The following is a 14480-nucleotide window of genomic DNA, read 5'->3' as shown; positions in this document are numbered from 1 at the left end:
GGCACCTTGTACTAGTGTCCAATTAATGGAACTGGGTCTTCCTCCTAATTAGAAACTGTGGTAACAGCTTATATCCTCAAGTACCTTCTGAATCCCGTACTGTCATGGGAATTCTTTAATTTCTTTTGGAGAATACCATTTCCTGAAGAACAAAGGCACAAAACTGTGGGGCATTCCAAAGCCACCCAGAGCTCTGGATGTCAACATTGCAAAGAGTGTCCAAAATTTTGTATGACATATTCTGTAGGGAATATGTTGGAAGCATGCTAAATAAAGGCTTAAAATACAAGTAAGCAGAATGTCTATGCTAGTAAAATGACTTACTTTGAAATGTTTACATAAGCAATAGCCACAGGACAAAATGAGTTCAATCCAGGGCTAAGTAGTGCTATGGTGGTGAAGTGGAGAGTGAAGCCCTAGCTGCACACAAATATTTCAAATTGTATCACATCACTTGGCAGTCAGGGGCTAGCTCGGACAACCCAATCACACACCTCAACCTGGGAACTGAGAATGTCATCAACTGCCTTCAAAATACCCTTATGTTCATTTAGCTAAGCCTGTAATGGGCTCAATTTAACCAAATTGAACCCATGAAATAGAATCTTAAAGCAATATCCACATGCAATCAGAGAATGGGGAAGAAACAGAAGAGCACGAACCAGAATGACAGCAAAATCTGCACTTATAGTCAACTTTCTTCGGAAAGAGATGCCACTTTGTTCAGAGAAGATGCTCCTGGGTGCTCTCAAATTTCCTTGCTCTTTTCTTTGCACAAAGAAAGGTTATGGCTTTCTTCCTAGCTATGGAAGCTAGGACCCTGTTGCTAAGGAGCTCATCTGCATGCACTCCTGTGTGTGAAGCCACAGTTGATCAAGGAATCAGAAGGAAGCTAAAAAAAAATTATTTCTTCTAGCAGAAAACTTCCTGATGACACAATTCATGGTAGTGACATATCAAGGTTATTGAGTACATGGGGAGGAAGATGATTTTGCTACAAGAAGCAACACACAAGAAGCTTTGTCTCTAATAGTGCTCCACCCCTAGGCAAGTCGCTTGAACAAATGTCCCCAGAGGTATGTCTGCAGAACTGGAACACAGCCAAAGGTCAAGATTCTGTGCCCTGTCCAAGTTCCCTACCTCAAGGTTATCTGCTATGGTGCCTGAATTTTCCACAACAAAAGCCTGATGGTGAACAAAATGGTAGACACCAAAACAGTATAGATCAGACACTCTGCAGATGAAGTACAAGTGTGCACCACAGTGCCCAGCAATCCTATAAACGTTTATTGCCACTGATATAAATTCTTTTAAAAAATTTCTTTCTTGATTCTGAAATTGCTTCTATTGTTGAAAGGTAATTTTCAAAAACATAGAATCATGACTTGTATACAAATATGAAATGAACATGTCAAAAATTTCTTTTTTATTCACTTGTTAATGAAGGAAACAAAGATTCATAGGACACACATAGGTCACTAAGTATGCTAAAATAAATTTGTTAATTTTTACTCTATAAAAATGTTAACTTTGAATACATTTGTCTCACAGGACAGAAATCAATGTATCTCTAAAGGAGCACATTTCGTTCCTTTCCTCTCTCTTTTTTGTAGTACCCAGTGGCATTCTACCACTTCGCTATATCCCAAGTCATTTTATTTTGAGACAGTGTCTCGGGCTAAGTTGCTGATGCTGGCCTTGAACTTCTGATCTTCTTGAGCCGCTAGGATTATAGGTGTGTGCTGCACCTGGCTAAGGACCACATTTCTACAGGAATCATTTGCATCACCATCAGTCCTTCACAAGTTACATTTCCTCTCTAGGAAGGTGCAAAATAGTTCAGACAAAATCAACAGAGAACTCATAGAATCACTTAACCCCAAAGGGTTTAAAGGCAACACCCAAAATAAAGACATCCAGCAATCTTCTTGCTTATTTCAGAGTCTTAAACAATTTCTCCTCATACTTCCAACTAAATAAACACAAGAGATCATGTCCTAAATTTGGCGCCCTACAGTGTGCACAGAACAACACAAGAAGAATACAATTCAGTCAAAAAGCAGATAAAAACTTTATAAGAAGTACTTGAACACTGTAATCATTGATCGTGATAAATGCTAAAATGCAATCATGAAAAAGATTCCCATGGAAATCATGAATGTTTTCAGATTTAATTAGAAGAGAGGGTCACCCCTGAAGTTCTGGGGAAATTAAAGAGGGAGATTTAAAAAAAAGGAATTGAGTGTGCAGGACTCAAATGGTTGAAAGGAACTATAGACAACCACCCCACCTACCAAAGATAAAAGCAATGCCATCTGCCACACAGGCAAGAGTGCAACTGGCTGATATCAACCCATGACATAATCAAGGTTTTCTTAGTAACAACCAGCTCTTGCAGAGATGAGGTTTTAAAGAGGTAGAAAAAGAAAATGAAAGGAAAGGAAAAGGGGTAGCCTCAGATTCTCTCCACAGTCTGGGAAAAATTTCTAAGGTAGCTGCCACTCAGGCATCATGGGTACTTGTCACTGGTGCCTCATGCTGCAGAGCTGCAGAGCCAACCTCTCAATTAAGCCCCATGCCAGGGACCAACTAGAGTTCACAAAAACTTGGTTCAGAGAAGAAAAGAATATATAGAGAAATACCTTCTCCTAAATGAGCATTAATTTGAGCTACCAAATGTGCCCAAGAACCCAATACTCCTACTACCCGTAGCTTCCACCCAAGGGACCAACCCTTGTTTATGGAACATATAGGCCTTGCTCTGGAGAGCACAAGCAGGAGACAACTAGTCAGCTGTTTCTGAGTTCCAAGGGTTTTCCCAGGGCAGCAAATGCAGAGGCCAGCAGTAGAGCCCACGGCTAGCATGTGACTAGAGCTCCAGCACTAGGCAACCCCTCAAGGTTGCAGAAACCCACAGGGCTTGACCTTGGGCCATCCACACAGTAACTGTGGACTGCATTTGCACAATAGAACATGATGCAGGACTAAAAGGAGAAAAAGAGAAGGTAGAGCTATTAAAAAAATAAAACTCAAAGAAGGCACCTTTATGCCAACAGATAAATGTGATTAAAAAGAACAAAAAGGTAGCAAAAGGAACTTTATAATCATAATAAGAAAATCTAAAGTAAGTGGACCAGAAGACATACAAGGGAAACTAAAATTAACACAGACTTAACTGATGAAACCTCTGGAAGATTTTCTGCTTTTATCTTGTATAGATATTGGACAAACTATTTTTTTTTCTGTTTTAATTCTTCTTCTTCTTTTTTTGCATGTCTTTTTTTATTTATATATGACAGCAGAATGCATTACAATTCTTATTACACATATAGAACACAATTTTTCATATCTCTGGTTGTATACACATTCACACCAGTTCGTGTCTTTATACCTATACTTTGGATAATAATGATTATCACATTCCACCATCATTAACTACCCCATGCCCCCTCCCTTCCCCTCTAACCCCTCCTGCCCTATCTAGAGTTCATCTATTCCTCCCATGCTCCCTCTCCCTACCCCATTATGAATCAGCCTCCTTATATCAAAGAAAACATTTGGGATTTGTTATTTTGGGATTGGCTAACTTCACTTAGCATTATCTTCTCTAACTCCATCCATTTACTTGCAAATGCCATGACTTTATTCTCTTTTATTGCTGAGTAATATTTCATTGTGTATATATGCCACATTTTGTTTTTATCCATTCATCTATTGAAGGGCATCTAGATTGGTTCCACAGTTTAGCGTGAATTGTGCTGCTATAAATCTTTAAATTCTTTTTAGCCAAAAAGAATATATATATTTTTCTTAGTTTTCCATTAAGGCCAACTCCATGAGGAACTACAGAATGGTTACCCCAATAAAGGTCTCCAAGACTGTTATAGAAAGACTTTTCTTACAGAGATTACTCCAGGAAGAAGGGCATTGCATAAAAGCAATGGAAGACAAACGGATAAAAGGAGCCAGGCCACTTCATTTCATGACTAACAGGAATCCAAAGTCTTGCTTCCTACCATTGTACCCCCCAGACCCAGTCCTTGGATCAGTTGAGGCCACAGCTCACACACATTTCTATCGGTAGTACTAAGTGTCTCCAATCAATCACAGGTAGACAGAGCCATAAAAACATTAGTATGTAAGACGGGCAAGAAACCAAGTAACCAAGTGGAAATGTCCAAGTGAGCACTGCAGCAGGAAGAGTAAATTATAGTAAAATTAACAAATGCATTGCTAGGAGCACATGAGAAGGCAGGAAGATTTTCAGAGAAAGACAGATGATCCCATCCTAGGGCTTACAGAAATATGACTAGAAGATGATGTTATAGGTCCTATCCTCTTGTGTCATAAGCTAATAAACAAGCAATCATCATAACTCTTCACATACTAGAGAAGAAAGAACAGAGATGAAAAAAGAGAGGAAAACTCATATACATTGAGTACCACTCACATACAAATGGAAGAGGAAGAGGAATGGAAATAAAGGAAGCAATCTGCACTTGCAGAGCTGGAGGCAACTGGAGGAGTGAAGAACTCTCCCTCACTCTCTCTCTCTCACCTGAGAACCATAATTGATTTGTCTGATCTACCAGAACAACAGTTAGGCATGCACCAGCCCCATTTTATTGCCTGTTTTACACTGTGTATCTGCAGGAGATCATATTTATTACCGAGCAGACTACAGCAAAAACAATAATAAACCCAAGATAAAGAACAGCCTTGTATTCCACTGACATGAACATTCCAGCTTTTTCTAGGCTGGCAAGGGAGGGAGTTGAGTCAGATAAGGGGAAAAGACCCACTAATAATGAAAGTGTGGATGCATGATGTAAAGCAGAACCCCAGAACTTTCCTCCAAATCAAGCCAGATTAGAACTGAGTCAATCAAGCTCTTAGTTGGTTTCACATACACAGGAACATTCCAAAGTGAAAGGAAACCAGGCTATTATAGCTCTGACAGTATTGGCTAGTACTTGTAATTCCTACTTCCTTTACCCACAAAAATGAAAATAAGGAAAGTAGCCACCTTTTCAGTACCTATGTTACTGGGCCAGCAGTAAACACTTTTTTAACCCTAACCCTGAAAACAGGTGCAAAGGTACAGATGGACCAAGTTTTTATCAAAGCCCTAGACAAACAGGAGTTAGTTAATTCAGTGAGTGATACATAGAGAGGCTCTGTCCATCTTACAGAAAAACCAACTTAGTGTCAACAAATCATCTGTATTAATGAAGTCCTGCTTGTTGTACCAACTCAGGGTCCAGTGGCTCACCTATGAAGGGGTCTGTCCATCTCTGACCCCTCTGCCTGGATTACTTACTTCCCGCCATACTCAGCCAGCCAAAGAGGCCTTACACTTGCTGAATCTCCATAGAAAAGTGTTCTAATATAGTGACCCTTGCCCTGTGAGATAATTTTTGAAAAATGCAAGAGGAGAGATATGAAGAATGGGTACAAAACTCAGTTCCTAAAGTGAGAGGCAGTTAACACTAGGACTGGTTATTTGATTCACAATCACAGTACAATCTATTCCAGAACACATTTCTTGAGTGTGTTTAGGAGACAACGTGTACACTTATGCATGCTTTTCCCCCAAGGATACGCACTGGGGTAGGGAGAAGGATGGGGGAGTATTATGCACAAAAAATAGTTCATATTAAATGATTTTGGCAGCACAGTATATACTCTGTCAGCTCAACGAAAGCTTCCATTTATCATGACCTACAACTAAGAGGGGGATCACTCTGGGGCAGTGGGGAACACAGCTGAAGATTTAATAGAGATTAAGAAACCTTTGTGAAACCATTATATACATGTCCATTACATTGCCATTATTCCAGGTATTTATTCTCCATCAGGCTGTACGCTGTCTGCCCACATGACCTCACATGTCTACCTGTCCCTCAGACAGCAAAATTGGCAGCATGTTCCAGGAAGCAGAAAACCCATACATCTCACTTAAATGCCACAAGGGCACCCAACACACACTCATACTTAACACAGTGATAGAAAGACAGGAAGGTGAGAAGGGGGAAAAAGACAAACCTCCTCTATTACAGAGGGCACAAAAAAATTGCAATCTTAGCTGAATAATTTGTGATTCAGGCAGACAAGGTCATATCTGACATCTATTTAAATTGAATAGCTTTTTCACTCTCAGTCTTCCACTTGCTCAAGCTTTCCTCTTTTATTTATGTGGTAACTGAGGGAAATTTAACTGGCATTTATTTTTAAATAACTTTAAGAGGAAACCAATTCTTTAATATCCAGACGGAAAAGAGCATAAAAATAGGCACAAAAAATGAGTTATAGTTTTAAGGGGGAGTTAGTGGAGAAAGGAATTAGAAAAGAAAAGAAAGATGACAAGTTTCACAAGACCCATTGCTACCACCACCACCAACAACAACAATAAGAATTCAGAAAGCTTCAAGGTAGACGGAACATAAGATTCAATAATGGTCTTGAGGATGCTGCACTGGGAGCTCCAAAGAGGACACTTAAGGCAAGTGCAACTTGACCTCTAGAGCCTCCTTAAGACCTCATCTCACTGACAGTGGGAAATCAGAGCAAGAACATGAACTCCTACCAAAAGGTGGCACCTAACTCCAAGGTGCTGGTGGTGGGTATTATGTTTTTGGTTCATACTAATGTTTTTTGTTTTTAATATATTTTTAATTTTCAATGACAAATTAAACCCTAAGGTTTAATTCTGCTTCTGGAAAGATCCCAGAGTATGGGTTTTATATAAGCTTTTCTTTTCTTTTTTTGGTACTGGGGACTGAACCCAGAGGTACTTTACCACTAGTTACATCCCCAGTCCTTTTTATATTTTATTTTTGAGAAAGGGTCTTGCTAAGTTGCTGAGGCTGGCTTCAAATTTCCTTTCTGACTCAGGCTCCCAAACTCCTGGGATTTGAGACATGCATCAGCATGCCTGGCTTATATAAGCTTTGTAATGGGCAGATAGTCCTTATAGAGAGGGGCCTCTACTGTGACTTCTAAAATAAATATTTATAGCATTCTTTCCTAAAGCTGAACAGCCCCCAAATTGCACTTTGATTGTTCTAGTATCTTTAGCAAAATAACAATATTTAGGAAAATACTATTAAGATCAACAGATCACACACCTATAGAAATTAACATATATGAAGAGTAACTCAACAGGGTAAGCCACAGAGAAAAGAGGTCAAATAGCACTGCACTGGGCAAGTCAAACCTGCTATAGGCCTTAACATGGTCACCTGTGGCTCAAAGGCCATTAATAGCAAAAGGTTTCTGGGCATCTCCGGATTCTAAGCCACAAAGAATGTATAGCTCTGTATCTCATCCACTTAAAAGAGGACTCAACCTCTTGACTGAAGTCCAATTCATGGAACGTAGGTAGCACTTTATAACCTGCAATCTGTGATAACTGGCTATAAAGAAAGAAAAGCTCACCAGAGTTCTATTGCTTAAAATGAACAGGGGACCACTACACCCAGGCAAGGAGAAGTTGGCCAGACACATTTGTAAAAAGCAATCACCAGGAACGAAAGAAAAAGATTCCGCCAGGCCTGGGAACACAACAGGAAGATAATATACTCTAATTCATCACTGCTCTGGGCCAGGCTGAGCTCTAGAAACGTTTGTTTATATTAAATGCATCTTCTAGGTGCCCAGGGCAAATTCCCTGAGTACCCAGACTAAGATTTACTAGCCCTCCCCTTTCAGCTCCCCAGGTGATGTGGTCCTGTACCCAAGGATCCCTTTCCTAACTGTTAGTGACTATGGGAGTTGAAATGGATGGTGTGTGTCTCGGATGCCTTCCTGGGCCATCAGACAGAAATCAATACTGGCACCATTCACTATCCAACCTTAGCTAGTATTATTTCTCTTTGTAGAAGCTGTCACTACTCCTGACACTGCAATTGCTACCCTTTCCCACTTGAATATAGTGACTGTATTAGTTTTGGTCACTGTTATATTCTCAGTGCCCAGAGCAGTTCCTGACACACAGAAGGCATTCAATAAGTACTTATAGAAAATATCCACTCAATTAATAAATGATCTACTCAGCCAAAAGAGACCCTAAAAGTGCAAGGGTGAAGTCCTTATTGCAAAAAATTCATTTGGACAAAGGCTTTTGAGAGCTCAGAAGTATTTGTATCATTGATCCCTCTATATTATCTATCTATATCTCTATCTATTATCTCAAATGATGTTCATACATTTCTCCATTGTCTCCCACTTTCAAGCAGAGAAAAAGAACTCCTGAGGAATCATGATTAATTCTTAGAGTTGTCATAAAACCTATACTTGACTTTTCACCATGAAGACTTCCCTCTCCTAAGTGAGAATTAAACAAGGATTTTAAAAAAGAGCTAATTCATTTTAATAGAACTGGGAAGAAGTATCTTCTAAGCTCATAACAGTTAAATACGGAAAGGCAACATAGAGACAGTTCAGGTAGAGAAACACAATAAGGGTTTGAATTGCATTTTTCCATAATAATATAAAACAGAATCCCTATAGAAGCCTAAGTAGATGCCATGGAAAAAAATCACATTCAAGGCCTGAAAAGGGGCAAGCTACAGAAAACGCACAAGCAGAAGTCTTTCAGCAAATAAACACACACACTCCAGGAGCCTCTGAGCTACTACACAGCTTGATTCAGAGACAAGACTCACCCCAGAGATATCTGCAACACGGTGGATAGGCACTTCCTTCTTGCTATGCAGACCTTTCCCATTCTTAATAGCTCTGCAAAGAAAGAGAAAAACCATCCGATTAAGATAAAAACTACACTGGGAAGGGGCAGGAGAGTGTCACACAGGGGAGAGAAACAAGGCTTGCTAAAAGGGGACATGTCACTACATAAATCACACTGTACACTGCTGAGTAGCTGGTCTGTGCGGGAGCAGTTGATGGAGGGGAGAATGTAAGACTGCTCCTTTCCTGAGCCCAGTTACCAGTACTTTGCTGCCAGTTTCGGCTAACAGTGTGCCTGGTAATCAAAGAGCTCCCTTACTTGTTTCCAAATTAAAGGCATTGTTCCAGGCATAAAAGAAGAATCAGTTGGAAGAGCACACTCCTAAGAAACAGAAGTAATAATGTTTCTTTCAGCATTTAATCACATGAAACATTTTAAATGCAAAATATGTAGCTAGTGTTCCAATTCTAATGGAAATAAGTTCCTCCCAGGTAAAAAGATAAGTTGCCCTGAATGAAGCAATATTGTACAGAAAAGTCATTTAACTGTTGGGGGAAAAAATTAGCAAATGCTACCTAACTTGACATTAAGCCTAGTTCCCAATTGGTTTTTGGCTTATAAGACTAGGGGATTTAGCAGGGACTCTGCCACACGTTGGTGTGCTCCAATCTCCCACTTTTATCTCCTATTTCTTTTGAGTGGTAGCTTCAGGACAGAAACCTAAAGCATCACTGGGTGTGATCACTGGTGGAACAATGAAGGGACACATATCAAAGCTCTCTGATAAGTCACTATCTTCTTACCCTAGATAAGGCCTTCCCAAGGCAGTGCTGTAACAGCAACTCAGAGGGGCTGTCTTTGCTAAAAGACTGACTTTGCTGGAGCCTGCATATGCCGAGTGGGTAACTAGAAGCAAGATATAGCTTGGCATCTTTGCCTTCATTTTGTATTTGTCTCCTTTATTACCTTAAACTTTGTGACACTGCTCAGGTCAGCACAGACATGTTAATCGTTTTAAGGAATACATCTATAAATTAGTAATACCCTCTTCAATACTGAGGCAGTAACTGCTGCATCCTACTTCAGGCTCCTGGAGTGGAGCCAAGAAGCTTTCAGATAAGCCAGACCTTCCAGGAACTGCATGGTCTATCATCTCATTGGAACTCAACTACCCTGTTCAGGATCACAGATCTGACAGGTGAACATCCTGCCAAACCTCCTGAAGTGATAAAAACTTCTCCAGATCCACCTTGAAGAACCAGAACTGAGAAAATCATCAACCAGACCACAGTTTGACCAAAACTGTTTAATTATATATAACTCTTGCCTCACCCCCCAATTCTTCTTCTGTTTAAACCCGTTAAAGACAGAGTTGCTGGATCTTACTTTGCCTTCCCAACATGGCCATGTCAACTAGTTTTCTTTCTTGCTTTATACCTTTTCTATTTGGTGTTTGGGGTGAGAGGCTGAAGCTGATATGGCAAAACACTGGAGTTAGGCCTCCGGCCTAGGACTATGGTAACACTGCCAGGCTTGCAGAACACAGCAAGGAAAAAAATAGAGACAGACAAAGAGAGATTCAGGGGTGTTTCTGCTCTGCTGACCAGCCCTTTTAGGGTTTCTGAGATCCAAAAGAAATACACAGAATGCTGTCAGAGAAAGGCCAGGATCAGTGTAAGTGACCCCTATTCACACTAGTGCCCTCATTTCACTTCCACACCAGCTGTCGCATTCCATTCAGGATCATAACTTTCTAAACCAAACCCACACTAACCAAATTGGATGGTGTTGCTCAGTGCAACCTAGAATGGCCACATTTCTTGTGGGCTTAGACTGGTCTCATTGTTAAGCCTTTTTTTTTTTTTTAATCCCAGAGGAATCTTTTACTCACTAAAGTGATCTAAAATACTTTTCAGTTCAGAAACAACAAATAATAGTTTTCCTTACTATCTATTTTCCATTCCATTATGGGGATATATGCGTACCCACCCACTCTGATCTGAAATTCTGGTTAACCATGCTAACAAAAAGAAATCATTTCTAAGTTCCTTAAATTCCATGGTTCCTTATGAATTTTAATGAAGGTCTTTAGCTTTAGAAATTGCCAATGGGATCAGGTCTTGTGAAACACACCTGAGAGGCTGAGGCAAGAGGACTACAAGTTTGAGGACAGCCGGACAACTTAGAGACTATCTCAAAATAAAAAGGACTGGGGATGTAGCTCAGTGTTAGAGTGGTTGCCTAGCATGCCTGAGGTCCTGGGTTAAATCCCTACCACTTCCTCCCTCCAAAAGTGCAAATGGATCAGAAAACTTCCCTTCACAATTTAGTCTGGTAGTTTATTATTAATGATAATGATCAGAGCTGATTATCAAGGCCTGCTCATGGGCTCTTGGGATTTACAATGAATAGAATAGGACCATATAGATGGAAACCAATGGCTAGACACCAACTATCCAACTCTTCCATCTCCCAAAGCTCTGACTACACCCTGTTCCAGTCCTGTTTCTACAACTTCCTCTTGCCACTAAGCTGATCTCCTGATTTTGTTACCACAAACTGGAAGGAGCAGCCTTCAGAAGGCCAGGGAAGCTCTCTCCTACAGCAGAGGCCTGCTAAACATTCTGCTAGTCTCTGGGGCACCAAATGCTCACAGCCTTATCCTCTAACAACAAGGACAACCAAAATAAATGGATTTGACCTATGAACAGACGGTTCATGTTACAGCGCTGCTGAACTCCTGGCCTTTCCTGGGCTGGGAAACAGCTCACATGCCATGAGGAAAAAGCCCAGAGCCTGAGCTGTAAGTTGGAAAGCCAAGGTCCTCCAGGCAAAAGCAAGGTGGTGGAAGTAAAGTTGAGGTGTTTTCTATATACCTACATGAGGATACAGAGGAGGCCAGACTTAACCAAGACTAAATGTACTACCAAAGGAAAAATAAATAGCACCCCAAATTGAAAACCATGGAAAACAGGGTACAATTGACATCTAAAACAGTACAGAATTCTATCACATTAAGTGTAAATATTAAACCCTCATTCATGATCTATTTGTTCCTAAAAAGCAAATTATCAGATCCTTATTAACATTCAGGCATTACTTTTGGAAAACCTTCAAAGACACCCCCCCCCCCCCGCTTCAGAAATGATTGTTAAATTAGATCAATTTCTGGCACATTCAAGAGGTAGCAAGAAGACTACATTGTAACATCAAATATAAACTAGGAAACAGTTGTTATTTTGTTAATTCTTTAAAAAGAGAGAAAACTGATAGTTCACAACAGGTGGTTAATCACTCAGTTCAAACAGCACCACCCAGAAAACCACCACACCCTGCTACCAAGCAGGAGGGATCTGTGAGAAACACGTATGGTGGCCTATTTCACTGGGTCTCCTTTCCTTGCTGATTCACTGTCACCACACTCTGTTGTACTGTGACAGAAATGACCCTAAATGAGCCACCTCCAGCAAACACCCCTCTGCCTCACACAAGGCTGATGATAAAGCAAGACCCTCTCTCTGAAAGAGACTCCAGGGGAACCAATCAGTGTGGAGGTTCAGACACGTACCTCAGAGAGAACAGGAGCAAAAGCCAAGTGCAGCAACCACCTTGCTGATGATCTTTGCAAAGGGGACTTAGTTCTAAGACTCTGAAGACACATCAGGAATGCCTAGGAAGAGTTCTATGTATGGAATCAAACCATGAAGATCATTCTGCTGAAAAAGGTATGCTGCCTTATCACCACTTTGAATGGGAATCTATCCTGTGCATCTCACACAACTGGGTTTCCTGGGGAGAGGTGGGCAGGTGGCAGAGAGCGGGTTTGCTTCCATACATACTTGGGCCACAGAGGACACTAATGCCTTCCCACACTGCCTGGCCCTGCAGACCACGCGGCCCTACGTTTTCTTTAGGCATGGACTGAAACTCCTGATTTCTCAACTTCTGCTGTGTCCGTTTAATAGCTGCTTCCTCACAAAGGCAGGCTGTATTCAGCTGGCCAGGAGAAAGGAAGCAGTGGGCCAGAACACAGCCTACTCCTTGCAGAAGCTCTCCTCTCCTCTCCAAGACGCAGCAATACAGAGACAGCAAGGACCAGCAGTGTCAGAAACTGATAAAACCCATCACTGGCTAGGAAACGTTGGTGTGTCCATATTACATACAAAGGGGTGACAGGGCAGAAGAGGGGTGAAATTTGCTTTCTAGGTTTCTTCCAGGACCCACAGGACTGCTCTCCATTCATTGGAAAGATCTTTCTCTATCAGCAAAATTTGAAATTCACACATACTAGTGCTACTGCCCTCCCTCTAGAAGATCAAGCCTGTCGCTCTGCAAAGGCAGATGAAGACTGTCACAGCAACATCACCCCTACCGCCTCAGCACCTGAACAGTAGACTCTCACATGCGTTTCACACACAAGAACAGGGCATGTTTTCATGCTCTCCAGCTCATGCAGAAATTTCTAAGGACCAATCCTCTCCAACTCAGAAATCAGCACCAGAGGACATTCTGCCCCCCCCCCCAAAAAAAAAGAAAAAAGAAAAAAAAAAAAAAAAACCAGGCCATCCATTGGGTAATTCAGTGATGGCAGACTTATTCTGAACAAAAATTTTGGGATGTTTACAAAGAAATTCAAAGAATTTATGGTTAGATCCCACCTTATCACAATGAAAATGGTTGTTGCAAAATGAATTCTTAACCTGAGATCATAAGTGAGCTTTGGTTAGCTGCCAGGAATATTGACGAATCACCCCGGAGTATTCATGTGAATTTTCCTAGAGGGCAGGAGCTTTTCAACAGTTTCACAAAAAGAACTGCTTTCACACATAAAAGGATCTAAAGACAATAAAGCAATAGAAAGTAAAAATGGCATATGACAGATAGGTGGCAGGGAGATGATAGGGCAAGGGAGATGACAAGTACTGAGAGAGGTCAGGAGCCCCTGAACATGCCTTCTCTTCTGTAATTTCTCTTAACAATGCTTTCTGGTAACCAGGGACCAAGATGTCCCATAACTCTGCTTTGTTTTATTCCCTACACACGACACTTTTTTCCTTCCAATTAGGGCTCACGTTGCCCTTTTGTAACCCTTTTGGTCCAGGCCCTCACCAATTTATTTCAAGAGAGCTTCAGGAACATTTAAAGTGAATTCACCCAATCCTTTTGGATACTGCACACCACTTTGACTCCACAATGTCATATGACTTTGGAATAAAAATTTATTTCATCATTTCACTTCTCTACTTGGATGACCAGTCTGGGAAACCAAGTGAAAGTTCTTATGCTTGACTTTCTTGGGTCTCTACCCTGTGGCCCCAGTGTATATTTTCACATGATGTCAACAGTACTCCTGCTAATCCAATTAGGCCCATTTTCTCCATGCCTCTGACATATAAGTTCTCAATTATGTGTGTTCCCTGAGCCTATCTGTCCTTAAGGTACATGCTATAGAATGAAAAGAGATACCACATATCTGTAGCCACAACCTTATCACGATCATAAAACAGTTGCCACAACAACAGGGATCCTAGGTGAACCACAATTAGGATTCAGATATTGAAATGATATTCATTTGAAATAGTAGTAAAATTATATATTTGAATGTGTGTGTGTGCATAAAGGTACAGTTCAGTATGTAATTGTAAACTGCAACATACAATTTTCACATTGCTTCAGATGTTAGTCTTCATTCTATAGCTAACCTGAAGGCCCTTTGGAGATAGGAGTCTGTCCTTAGTATTTGTATTATATTTAACAGAGCTACACTCACGGAATCATGTAGACATAGAGT

At 40.8% G+C, this 14480-nt stretch overlaps 1 protein-coding gene across 2 annotated transcripts in view; it reads right to left on the bottom strand.

Moving 5' to 3' along the window:
- Snd1 (staphylococcal nuclease and tudor domain containing 1) overlaps nucleotides 1-14480 on the bottom strand; it is a 412411-nt gene that overhangs the window by 166027 nt on the left and 231904 nt on the right. For both annotated transcript variants that reach the window (XM_058572140.1, XM_046422386.2), the window contains one exon: nucleotides 8667-8739. In XM_058572140.1, coding sequence (XP_058428123.1) covers nucleotides 8667-8739 — 73 coding nt within the window. The remainder of the gene's footprint in view (nucleotides 1-8666; nucleotides 8740-14480) is intronic.

This window comes from Marmota monax, unplaced genomic scaffold, assembly GCF_021218885.2.
Source record: "Marmota monax isolate L192 unplaced genomic scaffold, Marmota_monax_Labrador192_F-V1.1 WCK01_AAM20220418_F8-fsc00027, whole genome shotgun sequence".
NCBI classification, from domain to species: Eukaryota; Metazoa; Chordata; class Mammalia; order Rodentia; family Sciuridae; genus Marmota; species Marmota monax.
This window is presented reverse-complemented; position numbering and strand designations above follow the sequence as displayed.